The sequence below is a fragment of the Eupeodes corollae genome, chromosome 1 (assembly GCF_945859685.1).
Source record: "Eupeodes corollae chromosome 1, idEupCoro1.1, whole genome shotgun sequence".
Taxonomy (NCBI): Eukaryota; Metazoa; Arthropoda; class Insecta; order Diptera; family Syrphidae; genus Eupeodes; species Eupeodes corollae.
This window is the reverse complement of record NC_079147.1, coordinates 127973701-127986895: the sequence shown is the minus strand read 5'-3', so window position 1 is coordinate 127986895 and position 13195 is coordinate 127973701. Positions and strand designations below refer to the sequence as shown.

At 37.4% G+C, this 13195-nt stretch overlaps 1 protein-coding gene across 1 annotated transcript; it reads right to left on the bottom strand.

The window, feature by feature from the left end:
• Nucleotides 1-9286: 9286 nt before the first annotated feature.
• Nucleotides 9287-10262, bottom strand: LOC129941204 (prefoldin subunit 3). The gene is made up of 3 exons (XM_056049776.1): nt 10065-10262; nt 9609-10003; nt 9287-9561 (listed from the first exon to the last, which is right to left on the bottom strand). The coding sequence occupies exons 1-3, from the start codon at nt 10137-10139 to the stop codon at nt 9459-9461; spliced, it is 573 nt and encodes a 190-aa protein (XP_055905751.1). The 5' UTR covers nt 10140-10262; the 3' UTR covers nt 9287-9458.
• Nucleotides 10263-13195: the final 2933 nt, after the last annotated feature.

The following is a 13195-nucleotide window of genomic DNA, read 5'->3' as shown; positions in this document are numbered from 1 at the left end:
CTTAAAACCATAATCGAAGATGCTTTTAACCTCGTGTACACATATGCAACCAAATCTTCACTGAAATCTCAAAACGTAGAGCTCGATTGGAGAGTTATTTCATTAAATGCTGAGTTATAGAATAATTAACTCAAAACTTGGCAACTCTTCTGCCAGAAGATTTGTTAGTACAGGGACTCCGCAAGGTAATTTTCTATCCCCTCTCCTCTGGAACATAGTCATGAATGAAATCCTAACCAGTCTGGATGCGGATGGTTTCAGAGTGATTGCTTATGCGGATGACGTTGCTATAGCGGTTTCAGGAAAGCATCTTAACACCTTAAAAAAACTATTACAAAATACCTAAGACATTCTACTTCTTTGGGCTGATCAGTGTGGACCGATGGGTGTTAATCCACACAAAACTGATTTAGTCCTATTTTTGAGGAAATACAAAATTCCATTTGTTAACCCTCCCCATTTAAATAGGCAAATCATTCACTACTGCTTCCTTTATCGAAGCCCAAATTTAAACAGAGTATCAACTTCCCGTGAATTTGACGCCTTGTCTGATTCCATCCAATGAATTGTTGCGTCCTATCCTCGCATTGAAATCGTTGTTACGTTCAATTTCAATGTACACAATTTTTCATGGCTTCAACATTCAGGCCAAACAACACCCGATGGAGTGTGTGCAGAAACTTTCGTTGAGTTGAACCACCTAACTCAGCTGGTCAACGAACCCGACCGAATATCGGACGTTGAAGGTCGAGCAGAAAACACACTTGTTTCTTACCTCTGACCCTGATAAATACACAGTTTGGGTTCTATCTCCTTTAGGCACATCTGACCATTGTGTTATATAAGCAAATTCCTTGTGTTCTGTTAAAGAAAGAGCTCCTAAGAGAACCGTTTGGCAATACGAGAAAGCCAACTGGGATAGTCTCAATAATTACTTGCGGATATTTAACTGGTCACTATGTTTTCTCGATAGAGACGTTGACGCCAGTGCTGATATGATCCCAAGTTTAATTCTCCTGGGAATGAGAACTTTTATACATAACGGGGTTAAAAGTATCAGACCTAACGAAAACGCATGGTTTGAAGCGCGCTGTAAAAAGTTTAATAGGGTCAAAGAGGTAAGTTTCCGATGATATAAAGCCAACCGTATTGAGGAGAGCCAGAAAAAGTTCAAACAAGCCAGGAAAACCTGCAACACCCATATTCGACGGACGAAATTTGTACATGACCAAAAATTACTTTCTTACTTAAGGTAGCGTGAAGTAGGGCCTTACCCAACAAACTTCTCCATCTAGCTCTGTTCCTAGCTAGATGTCTCCAGTTTCGTGCTCTAAGCTCGATGAGGTCACTTTCCAATTGTGCGCGCCACCTGATCCGCGGTCTTCCTCTACTGCGCTGTCTTGTGGGTGTGGGTTCGAAAACCTTTCGGGATGGAGCATTGGTCTCTACGCGCTCTACGTGACCCATCCATCTTAGTCGTTGGACTTTTACTCTTCTGGCTAAGTCGCTCTACAGCCCGTACAGCTCGTCGTTCCATCTTCTGCTTCACTCCCCTTCGATGCATACGGGACCGTAGATCACACGAAGAACTTTTCTCTCAAACCGATCCAAGGTGCTTTCATCCGATTTTATCATAGTAAATGCTTCTGCACCGTATAGTAGGACGGGGATGATAACGGTCTTATAAAGCAACACTTTGGTCCCTCGAGAGAGGACTTTACCACTCATTTACTTTTTAGTCCAAAGAAACAGCGGTTAGCAAGAGTTATTCTGCGTTTGATCTCAGCGCTGGTGTTGTTTTCTGCGTTTACAGCGGAGCCTAGGTAGACGAAGTCCTTGACTACCTCAAAGGTACGTCTGTCGATTGTGACGTTTTGTCCAAAACGTCGGTGTTGTATGTCCTTTCTAGACGACAGCATGTACTTTGTTCTGCCCTCATTAACCGTTTAACCCATTTTTGCCGCCTCTGCCTCAATACTCACAAAATTCTCCCAAAAGCCCCATTGACTTCACGCTGAGTTCTTTCGAATATGTCGATTTCATCAGCATATGCTAGTAATTGGACAGACTTTTGAAAGATAGTAACTCTAGTGTTGACGTATGAGCTCTGCACTATTCTTTCAAGCACGATGTTAAAAAAAATCGCATGACAGCGCATCAGTTTGTCAAATTTTTTTTTTTGACATCGAAAGGTTCTAATAGGTTGTTTTCCTTATGGAGCAGCGTGAATTCTCCATGGTCATCCTGGACAAACGAACGAGATTGGCAAGGATGCCAAAACTTAACATGGCTTTATACAGCTCGTCCCTGTTAATGCTGTCATATGCGGCCTTGAAATCGATGATGACAAAATGGTGGTGGGAGTTTGGTGTTCTTGGATTTTTTCCAGGATCTGCCGTAATGTGAATATTTGATCGACTGTGGACTTTCCTGGTCTAAAACCACACTGATAAGGACCTATCAGGTTGTTGACGATGGGATTTAGACGTTCACATATTACGGCAGAGAATGTTTTATAGGCGATGTTAAGTAGACTGATTCCTCTATAGTTGGTTATAGTTGGTCCAGCTTAAAGGGTTTCCTTTTTTCAGGATCGGGCAAACAATGCTGAGGTTCCATTCATCGGGCAAGCTTTCTTCCGACCATATCTCACTGATAAGTTGGTGCAAGCTCCTAACCAACTTATCTCCAGCTGCTTTAAAGAGCTCGGCAAAAATTACTCCAGTGTCACAAGGCAGTAAAAATTGTTGGTCATTTGTAAAAAACATGAGGAATTCTTCCTCTTCATCGGTTCTTACGCTCGTTGTCAATGACACTCCTTTTGTTAGCTCTTTGGAGGAAGCTAATCTCCTTCCTAGGTAATTCCCCGCCAATTGTATATTGCCAGTGAAAAACGGCATTTGCCAGCCTATTACCGAAAAAGGCGAATCTTTCTCAGTGTCTAATTAACAACTGATTGCATAGGTTAGGTTAAAGTCGCTGTTGGTTGGGAAGTCCAACACACTTGGACTAAAGTTTGATCCGTTGTGATACCACATGAATCAGTTGATCAGCTTAACTCGTCGAACCAATTGGAGTTACGAATAAAGCGTAGCAGACAAATAATGTCAAAATTTTTTAGATCGCTGGTATCGTTGAAGTAGTAGTCTCCAAGGTGGATTCTACGTCTTTGTGATAAGTATAATACCGTAGCTAATGTGCAATCTACTCAGAGAGATTAATTGTTTTGAGCGCCTAGCGCTAGGATGAGGCCAAATTAATTTTGTCGCTAAACAGGTGCAGGTGTTATTCCACCTGAAGTTTCTTTCTCTATAGTATCTTGCTTTCGCATGAGTTTACGTGTAGCTGAGGGGAAACCTATGCTAGCATTATGAGCCAGCAGAGGTAAAGTCAGCTTTGTAATTTCCTGGAATGTCGCTATGGCCCGGCACCCAGAAAAGTTGAATGTTGGACTGTGTAGCCATCTCCGTAAGAAATGATCGATAATTTAGGGCTGTTAGTGAGTTAGTGGAGAAAAATTCGAGGGACTGTAACGCAGTTTGGCTATCCGAGAAGATGCGTATATCATTAGTTGATATAGTATATACTATAAATGTTTATAGTATCATCGTTCAAAAATGATGTATTCTTCCAAGAAGACCTGGGAGGTATAGTCACTTTGAAGCTATAGTTATTAAACTGAGGATGGGGTATGGTGTAGTCAATATTACTGTTTATAATTCTGAACGAGTTCAAAATAGTGGTATGTCCAATTCTATTATTGATCCACAAAGAGGAGCCTTGAAGCCGTATGGCTGTATTTCTAAAAATGTCCAGCGGTATAAGATGGAACCGAACATCAATTGAGGCGGAGGGGGTAGAGCGAAGTGCTCCTCTCATACACACGCAGGCTGTTCGTTGGACTTTGCTGAGTTTATCGTTATTTGTCGCTATATTTAGCGCCGTTCACCATACCGCTACTCCATAAGTAAGGATCAGCCTTATGAACGAGATATATAGCCAGTGTGTAATGCGGGGCTGTAGTCCCCATTTATTTCCAATGGCCTTTTTACAAGAAACAGGGCTACTGTGGCCTTGTTTATTCTCTCTTGAATATTAAGTTTCCAACTTAATTTCTTATCCAAAATGAGATTCAAGTATTTTGCTTGTTGATAGAATTTAAGTGGTACACCGTTTTTTGAGTGGAGGGTCAATAAGTGGGACTTTGTTTTCCTTGTGAAGAGGACAAGCTATTTTTTTGTTGGTTAACGCCTAGTCCACACCGATTTGCCCATCTGGTGAGCTTTTTTAAAGCGTTTTGTAAGAGTTCTTTTAGTATATTTTGATGTTTACCCGGTACTGCAATAGCAAGATCGTCCGCATATGCAAACACTCTGTATCGCTATTTTTCTAGAGTAATTAGTAATTCATTTATTATTAAGTTCCAAAGGAGAGGGGATAGGACGCCACCTTGTGGCGTACCTCTGCTGACACCCCTTTGTGCAGTAAAATCGCCCAGTTTTGAATTGATAATCCTAGTTATCAGCATCTGATTAATCAATTCGCTGATCAACTTATCTACGTTCAGAGATGTCAATACACTTGCAATTGCAGATACTTCGACATTGCTAAATGCACCTTCTATATTTAAGAAGGCAACTAGGATATACTCTTTATGATGGAGGGAATATTCGATTGTACGAACTATACTGTGTAGAACTGATTTCCCTTTGTTGTAGGCGTGCTGAGCCTTTGAAAGGAGGGACTTACCAATATTTGCCCTTAAATGGATATCGATTAACTGTTCAAAAGGTTTGAGAAGGAATGATGATAAGCTGATAGGTCTTAGGTCTTTAAGGTTAACGTGGCTTGATTTTCCAGCTTTTGGAATAAAAACGACTTTAACTTGTCTCCAAGACATCGGGATATATGCCAATTTAAGGAATCCCTTGAAGATGTTTTCTAGGATGAGTATTAGAAAACTTGCATTTTCTTGCAGTTCAGCTGGAGTTATACCATCCGGACCCGCAAATTTATATGACTTAAAGCTGTTAATAGCCCATTTGAGTTTTTCCCTAGTGACTTGATCTTGTGGGGGATATAATGTATTGTCACCACTGTTTTGTACAATGTTATTAATAATATTAGAGCTACCAGGAAAGTGAACGTCTAGTAACAAGTTGAGCGATTCTTCGTTAGAACTGGGCCACAGGCCAGAGGCGTTTTTCAAGCAGCTTGGCATGATTGGATTTTTGGAGAGGATTTTGCGCAGCCTGGATGCTTCAGAGCTATCTTCCACGTTGCTACAGAAGTTTCTCCAAGTCGATCTTTTGGTTTTCCTCGGTTCTTTTTTAAATATATTCATTGATTCTTTATATAAATCCCAGTCAACATGTCTCTAGAAGCTTGCGCTCTTTTAAAGGGTTTTCTTCATACTTTTTGAAGATAGGGTTTGGCATCAGGCTATCTTATCGAAAATGAGTGTTTTTGGTTCCCATGAATCCCTCCTTCATTGGATTAGAAATTACCTTTAGGAATATGAGTCTGGAAACGAATATGAAAAGCTAAGAGAACTATCGTCAGCGAAACAAAGTATTGGATTAGAAGTTGCAGACAGGAAATCATCAACAAAAATGAAAAAGATTGTTGCAGATAGAACAGAGCCCTGGGGAACACCAGCATTTATTTTATAAATTTCAGACTTATAACCATCCAATACAACTTGTATTGAACGGTTAGAAAGGTAAAGTTTGTCCTTTTCCATCACGGACTGCCACTATAACCTAACCTAACCAGTCCTTGCGTTATATTTCTGACTGGTACAGCTACTGTCGTTAAGTTATTATCGACTTCTTTTCGGGAAAACAGGAAGAGAGCAATAAGATTTGACAACACAACTGCTAACGTACGAAGTGTTGAGGTAAAGCTTTATCATGGAACTTTTAAGTAAACTAAAAAAATAAGTTTACGAGGGTAGAATAATCAATACTGATTAAATGCACGACTGGGTCACACGAACTTGCTCCTGTATGCAAAGAGCCAGTTTAAAAAAGTACCCATATAAGATTTAAAAATATACCTGTTAAATAAGTTTGCCTTCAAAGATATAATTGCGATTTGATTTGTCAAAAAACTTGTGATTCATCCCAAGACACAACTCACCCTAGGTCAACTCATCCCGGAAATGAAAAATACTTGTAAGCATATTCAACGAAAACAATTGTTTGTGTATTCAAACAACATTTTTCATTATTCTTTTAAGATTATATAAAAAAAAAAAAAACAAATTATAAGAGTGGACAAAAGTGTTTATACATACCAAAGATTTCTTAACATTAAATAAAAACATTATTTTTGAATTCAATTCCTTCTACATAGATATCCCAAGCGTGCTCAGTTGGATTTAGGTCCGGCGATTGTGTAGGGGTTTTTAATTGCCTTGGTGGATATAGCAGCCAACCTCTAACAATGATCGCGGTATGCTTGGGATCATTGGAAAATCCAACTCTGGCCAAGACCCAACATATCTACTGTTGGCTGCAAATTATGTTGTTATAGTTGTTTACAATATTATCGATCCATAATACCATCAATAAACACTAGTCGGCCAACTCCAGATTCTGTTATTGCGCCCAAGCCATTACGTTGCCACCACCATGTTTCACTGTTTGCACAATATTCTTTGGCTCAAGAGCTGCATTTTTTTTATGCCAAACCTTTCCTCGTCCATCATTTCCAAACAAGTTAAAGTTGCTTTCGTCCGTAAATAAAACTCAACAGTTCGGACGGATTCACTGGACCCACTTTTTTCGACTTCTCTACCATTGTAATATCATGTTTGATTAAAATCTCGAGTTCGAAATTTTGCACTAATGCAAAACTTGCAAGGTAGTTCCTATATGTCGCAAGTAAAAAAGTGAACCACAGTCTAAAGTGGTTAACATTAAAATGACCGCTGCACGCACAACTTAGGTAACTAGGTTGTGAGTACCACTGGCGTAGAAATGCAGTTACTGTACTTTTTATCGCATCATCTTAATTCGCAAAGGAATTCCCAAACAAATACCTCAAAATTACAAATACAATCTACCCATTTCACTACACGTAGGTAGTTGTGAAAAGAATTGTTAACTAGACACTACTTTTATAAACATTGGATGATACTCTAACTTTAAATGTTAAAAAACAAAGAACACAAGCTTATTTGTGTTAATGCAGTTAAATTGATTTTATACACCCCAAAACGCAGTGGCGATTTCTGCTCATGATCTCAGGGTTAGCTACTTTCTTCAAGAAGTTAAAGATAAGTTGTTAATAATAAATAATTATTCATTTTATTTAAAATTAATGCGGGTAAACTCAGGGCGATAAATGCAGCATATGTTTCATGACTTCTTTTTATTTAAGTAATAACAATAGATAATTGGGACTTTAAATGAATGTCAGACAAAGCTATCTGGCTGTCGGATTCTATCAGAAATATGAACGCCCAAAACGTCAGCAACAGCTTTGATTAAATAATTTTGGATAACAATTGACAATCTTTAAAACTGTTGACGTTTTAACACCGCACAATTTTTTGGAATGTTGTGTTGGACACTTAAAGCTTCGTCTTTAATAATTTGACCAAATGTAGCTAATTGTAAATGTGTTGATTTTAAATCTTTAAGACTCCCATTATTAGCTTCTCTGAAAACGACATTGTTGAAAATGATTTCTCTAATAATTTTTCAATCATGGTCTTTGCTTGAGAAGTATTGGAGATACCATTTTAATTCCCAGCGAAAAAAAAGTTCCTATAGTTACACCAGATTCATGGAAATATTCTTAAACAAACAAAGAACACTCTTTTTACAACGACTTATCTCATAGCCTAAAACCTATTCTTAGCTGGTCATAGAATTATGCAATTCCATGACTTAGAAGTCAAATTAAATTTTGTATTGAATACAATTTCGAAACTAAACATCATACAATTTTTATTATTTTTTTTAATCGCTAAGGAATTGAAATTGATCCAATGCAGTTGCATAAGCCGTATTGTTCTCTTTAGTTTTTTTTCTCTGTGGTGGTAGTTTTTAATTTAAAGTCTTATAGTTTTCATTTTTTTTTTAATTAATAAGAATAATAAGTTCTGAATTATTTTTTCATTATCATGGGCTTTAAAACATTTTGAAAAGTTACATAAATATATAAATAATTTTGAATTTATATTTTATGAAAATTTAGTTTCCATTAAAAGAAATACTTGTTTTAATTTAAGCTGTACTAAGGAAACCAAATAAAATAATTTCTTACCACTAGCCTCTACCATGTTTGAATTGGTATGGAATTATATTAATAGTAATTACAATAAAACATATGTACATAACAAAACATTTTGATCATAAAACAATTAATATTTAACTAACAAAATAGATATTAAAATGCACTTTCTTAAGTCACTTTCCTTTAGTTAAAAGCTTCCAAACAAAAACTATTTACTTCCTATTAACATTTGAATAATCGGCGTAAAATCTGACGCCTTTGCCATTTCCTTTTCCTCACACATCAGCATCAAAAACCAATATAATCGCTAAAAGCTGCGTTAACCAATGAACATACGTTGCTCGTTGTAGAACAGGCGCAGGGTCAAGGAAGCTCGCCAGCAAACGACATTTTCACATAAATAACTTCGCACAGTTTTCTGCTTTCAAAAACGAATATGGTATGATGTATAAATAGTTGCAATGTTCGACGATCATGTTTTTTTCGTCAGTGTTGTTCTTTCTTCTATAGTCCATACGAAGTATAAAGAGAGAAGACATCACTCTTGGTCGCGCCTGGTCTACCTATCTGTTGTGTGATGTGTGCCTTTGATGTGTACCTGCATACTTCCGACTGGTTATCGCTTTTTTTTGCGCTTAACTTTCTATTTATTTGTACATGCTTTTATTTGAATGTGTGTATTTATCTGTTTGTGAATGTATGAAATTTGATAGCGCAAAATGTTTGCGATGCCCAAACCCAATGTTTCAAGATAGATTGAATTTTGTATGAGAGTTGTATTGCATGAAATGAAAATTATTTGAAGAAGTCACTTTGAATGCAAGTTATGTCCATAACTGTAACTGACTTGTTTAACATAATGGGCGACTGTTGAGTTTATTGGTAATTTAATTACCAAATAATATTCATATTACAAAAAAAGATGTATTCTAATATTTTTAGACTATGCTGACTATGAGGAATTGCCCTTGCCAAAACAGTATTATCGTGTAAAAAAAATGTTCTACCTTAAGAAAAATTTGTGTGAAAAATGCCAAAATCGAAAATTACAATTATATTTAACGGTCTCTTCTGACTGAAAAAATATAAACGTAGTTAATTTAATATTATGACAAAAAAGAGGAAAAAAACAACACTTATTTAAATTGCAAACCAATTTGTTACTCTTCTATTTGTGCCAATAATGGGAACAATATTATGAATCAATTTGGCTAAAAAGCTGTACTTATACCGTCTTTAGAATCAGCTTGACGTTTTTTCACCCCCCAGTTGTACACTCGAGCCATATTAACTTCAGTGGTCGTTATTTGATCTCTAAAAACGCATGCATTAGTTGGGAAATTAATAAAATGTGTTTTCACCTTAAAAAGTCTTGATCGTGCTCAACACTTTTGAGGTTCGACAAAGCAGCGTGCATATTTTGCTTTAACAGCTTTTCAGCTTCGTCCAAGGGATACTCTAACATAACGTTAGCTCCCAACCAAAGGCATACATGTTTAGTAGGAGCAACATCTGTCTTAATAAAGATTTGATCACTAAGGAGGAATTGAGTTTCTATAACGTCAGTTTGTCTGCGAAGAACCTCGATCATCTCCAATGACTTTTGCAGGTCTGGAATTTGTTGCTTTAGCTTTCGCCTTCTAGCATCAAGGTTGAATGCCATGTACCTGTATTTTCCATGTTGCTCATCTAGTCGTTGCAAGACTTTCTCACAGCTATTATTTTCTGGTTGAAACATATATGCGCCGATTTCATCCTAAAAATATTAACGAAATACTGCGTGCGTAATATATTAGATGTACACGGTATTAACTTACAAGAAACACAGCCTCTGGAATACCCGCAAATGATTTTTGGTTTAGTGGTAATTTAGGCATTTTAATAGAATCCATATTATTTAATTTGATTTCAATTGATATGCAGGAGTATCAAAAATTCAAAGGGGATATGAGAAATGAGAGTATGAGACTTTATATCAGAGAGAATGAAGTAATAGACATTCAAATTCGGCTATAGTTCTCTTTTATCCTACAAGCTTTATAGCAACGACACTCCATATGAAGACCGGAATCCTATCGTTCATTATGAATTCCTTACAAGCTGAAATGTGGTTTTATACACACACATCTCCAGGTACAATCAATATACCGCACACGTTTACAGCTAATATCAATTTTCCCGGATTTGATGATACATTGATGACAGTGTTCAAAAAGTATGAAAACGAGAACAACGAATTTAAAAGTGCTTACCTTACCTTACAATTTACAAAATTAATAAATAAATTATTTACTAAGGAAGACTTCAGGGCGACAATGCCATTTGAAGTCGTTTTTTAAGTTTAAAAATGAATTTAAGTAAAGATTTATTTTTGATGATTAAATACAAAAATTATTTAAAAAGATATGCAGAAAAACAAAATTTAGTATGTTTTTGTACATAAATAGCAAGTTTTTATAAGAGAAAAAAAAATTATTTAAATATCCAAAAATTTAGGATGAGGTGTTGTTACTAATGTATCTTAAAGATTCAGGGTTGGCAGGATCTAGTAGTTGCACAAGTTGTTGTTCACTGCTTGAAGAACCGTTGGCGTCAGTAATTACTTTTGATGCAGGACATGTATTTAGACAATGATATACTGACAATTCGACGTTACAAAAATTCTCTGGTGTAATAATCTCTACTGGTAAAAAGTGTTTTTACCAGCCTCATACGGAGTAATTTAATGCAGTTTTCTCTGATAAGGTTTTTACTGTAGGGAGTACGCTTGTGGTGATTTTCGTACATTCGCAAGAAAGTTTGACTACTTTTCCACAAAGTTGCTACCTCTTTTGCTAAGTGTGCTGCTAATATTTTTTTAATTAAAAGCGATGGTTCTGAAACTTCAATTGTTAATGGTAAGTTGAAAGTGTTCTTAGTTGCGATGTCAGCATCTTGGTTGCCCTTGATGCCTACATGTCCAGGTACCCAAGCCAAGCAAGTATCTGTGGAAGAGTATAAGAGACTTTTCACGTTTTCTAAGGACTGGCATTTATTGAAACCACTATTGCTGAGGTTGTCAGCGAGAATTATTTTTTTTCCAGGTAGATTCTTGGTGAAAGATAAACATTTCAGAATTGCAGTAAGTTCTGAAATATAACTTTCAGTTGAATCGGGAAGAAGTCCTTGGTAGATTATTTTTGAATTTTCATTTGATTCTAATTTCACTACTGCATAAGAGGAGTTTGGATCCTTAAACGAAACGATAGGCTTTTTAATCAGCGATCATCTGACTATGAAGTCCTTTAAATTGTTGATCCGGTGTATTGTTTTTCTTATGACTTGCTAAGGAAGTGTCGATTAAGAGCAAATTTCGTTTCCAAGGTGGAGGATGACTCTGAACTACCTCATCACTTGTTGTGAGGGAAAAAGGAAGAACAAACCCTTGTTCAGATAAAAAGGACGTTATCTTATTTATTGCAGAGATGGCACCTTTGCGAGGCTAAGCCATTTCTCCGTAGCCTTGTGTAAACGGCGCGAGGGATTTCCCAGAGCCTTGCATGCAAGTGAAATTGATCTTTTCTTAGCAAAAAGTTAAAATGGTAGATAACCAGCTTCTCTTCGAAGTGCTAATATACACGTAGGTGTTCTTTTTAGTGCACCTGTTGCCGTTCGGAAGCATTGGTTGATGGCAGCATTAATAGATTCTACGTTTTTCTTTGTAGTCCACATAAAAGTGGTCAAACCATGTTGAAGAGATCCATCTACTTAGGTCTTAGCTAGTCGGATGGCTTTTTCTATATGGGGGTCTTTTCGTTTGGAGCAGACCATTTTGAGGGCATTGTTGCGAAGTTTAAAATGATTTGTTGCTTTTTTATTTTAGAATTACATTTCAAATTATTAGAAAAAAGTATGCCGAGTATCCTGAGATATTTTTTGAGTGGAATTGAAGTATTTCGCAGGAAAAGAGGTGAACAGGAGCACTTCCTTTTTCCGCAAATGTGAATAGCCTTGATCTTATTTGTTGGAACAGAAGCTCCTCTTTCTTGCGCCCATTGATGGGTTGCTTAGTCGGTTGCTTCCAAAAAATGTTTGACATGCTTTGGGTCTCCAGATGCTAGAGTATAGATGTTATCTGCATAGGCACCGATAAAATCTAATTCGTATATTGGGTAATTGTAATAATTGTAGTACCCGTAGCATGATGGTTAGTGCGTTGGACTGAAGAATTGTTAAAAGACGCCACAGCTGAGTTCTTCAGTTACACGCCAAAAAGTGAAAAGTTTAAGACGGTCCTTCTGAAGGGCATAAGTTCCTGCACGGAACCGGAGGAACTCTTAGCTGAAAAGCCAGTGACGATCTCGATTTTATCGGGGTCAAACCTTTCACTACGGTGAAGTCAAGACGAGGGGGTTATAGGCTGCCAATGTTCCTCGTAACATTATCGCCCCAAAGCAGTTTTAATAGTGTCGAGAGAATCACATCTCTCGACAATCAAACTGTACGCTGGGAGACATTAAAAAGGCACGACCACATTCTACAATGTACGAAGTGCCAGAGGTTTGGCCATGCCCATGCCAACTGCAATATGCAGTTGCGTTGTGTCAGGTGCGGAGAAACCCACAAAGAAGGAGAGTGTAAGCTGGGGAATGAGCGGGTTGAGGATTTGACCCTGCTCAAGTGTGTCCTTTGTGGAAACCAAGGGCACCCGGCTAACTATAGGGGTTGCCCTAAGGTCCAACAAATGAAACAGAAACAGGCCAGCCAAAAAGCCGAAAAAAGTCGAACAGTTAGTCGACAGGCTCCAACACAAAAATTCGTAGATCCCAAATTTTCCTACGCCCAAATGGTGTCAGGGAATGGGAACACGAGACAGACTCCACCAACGGTTGCCCCAAAGGCCAATGTGCCTAAGGCATCAGAGGTGCAGCCTTACATTGTAGCCTTGTTGTTGAGCATTCAAGGTCAA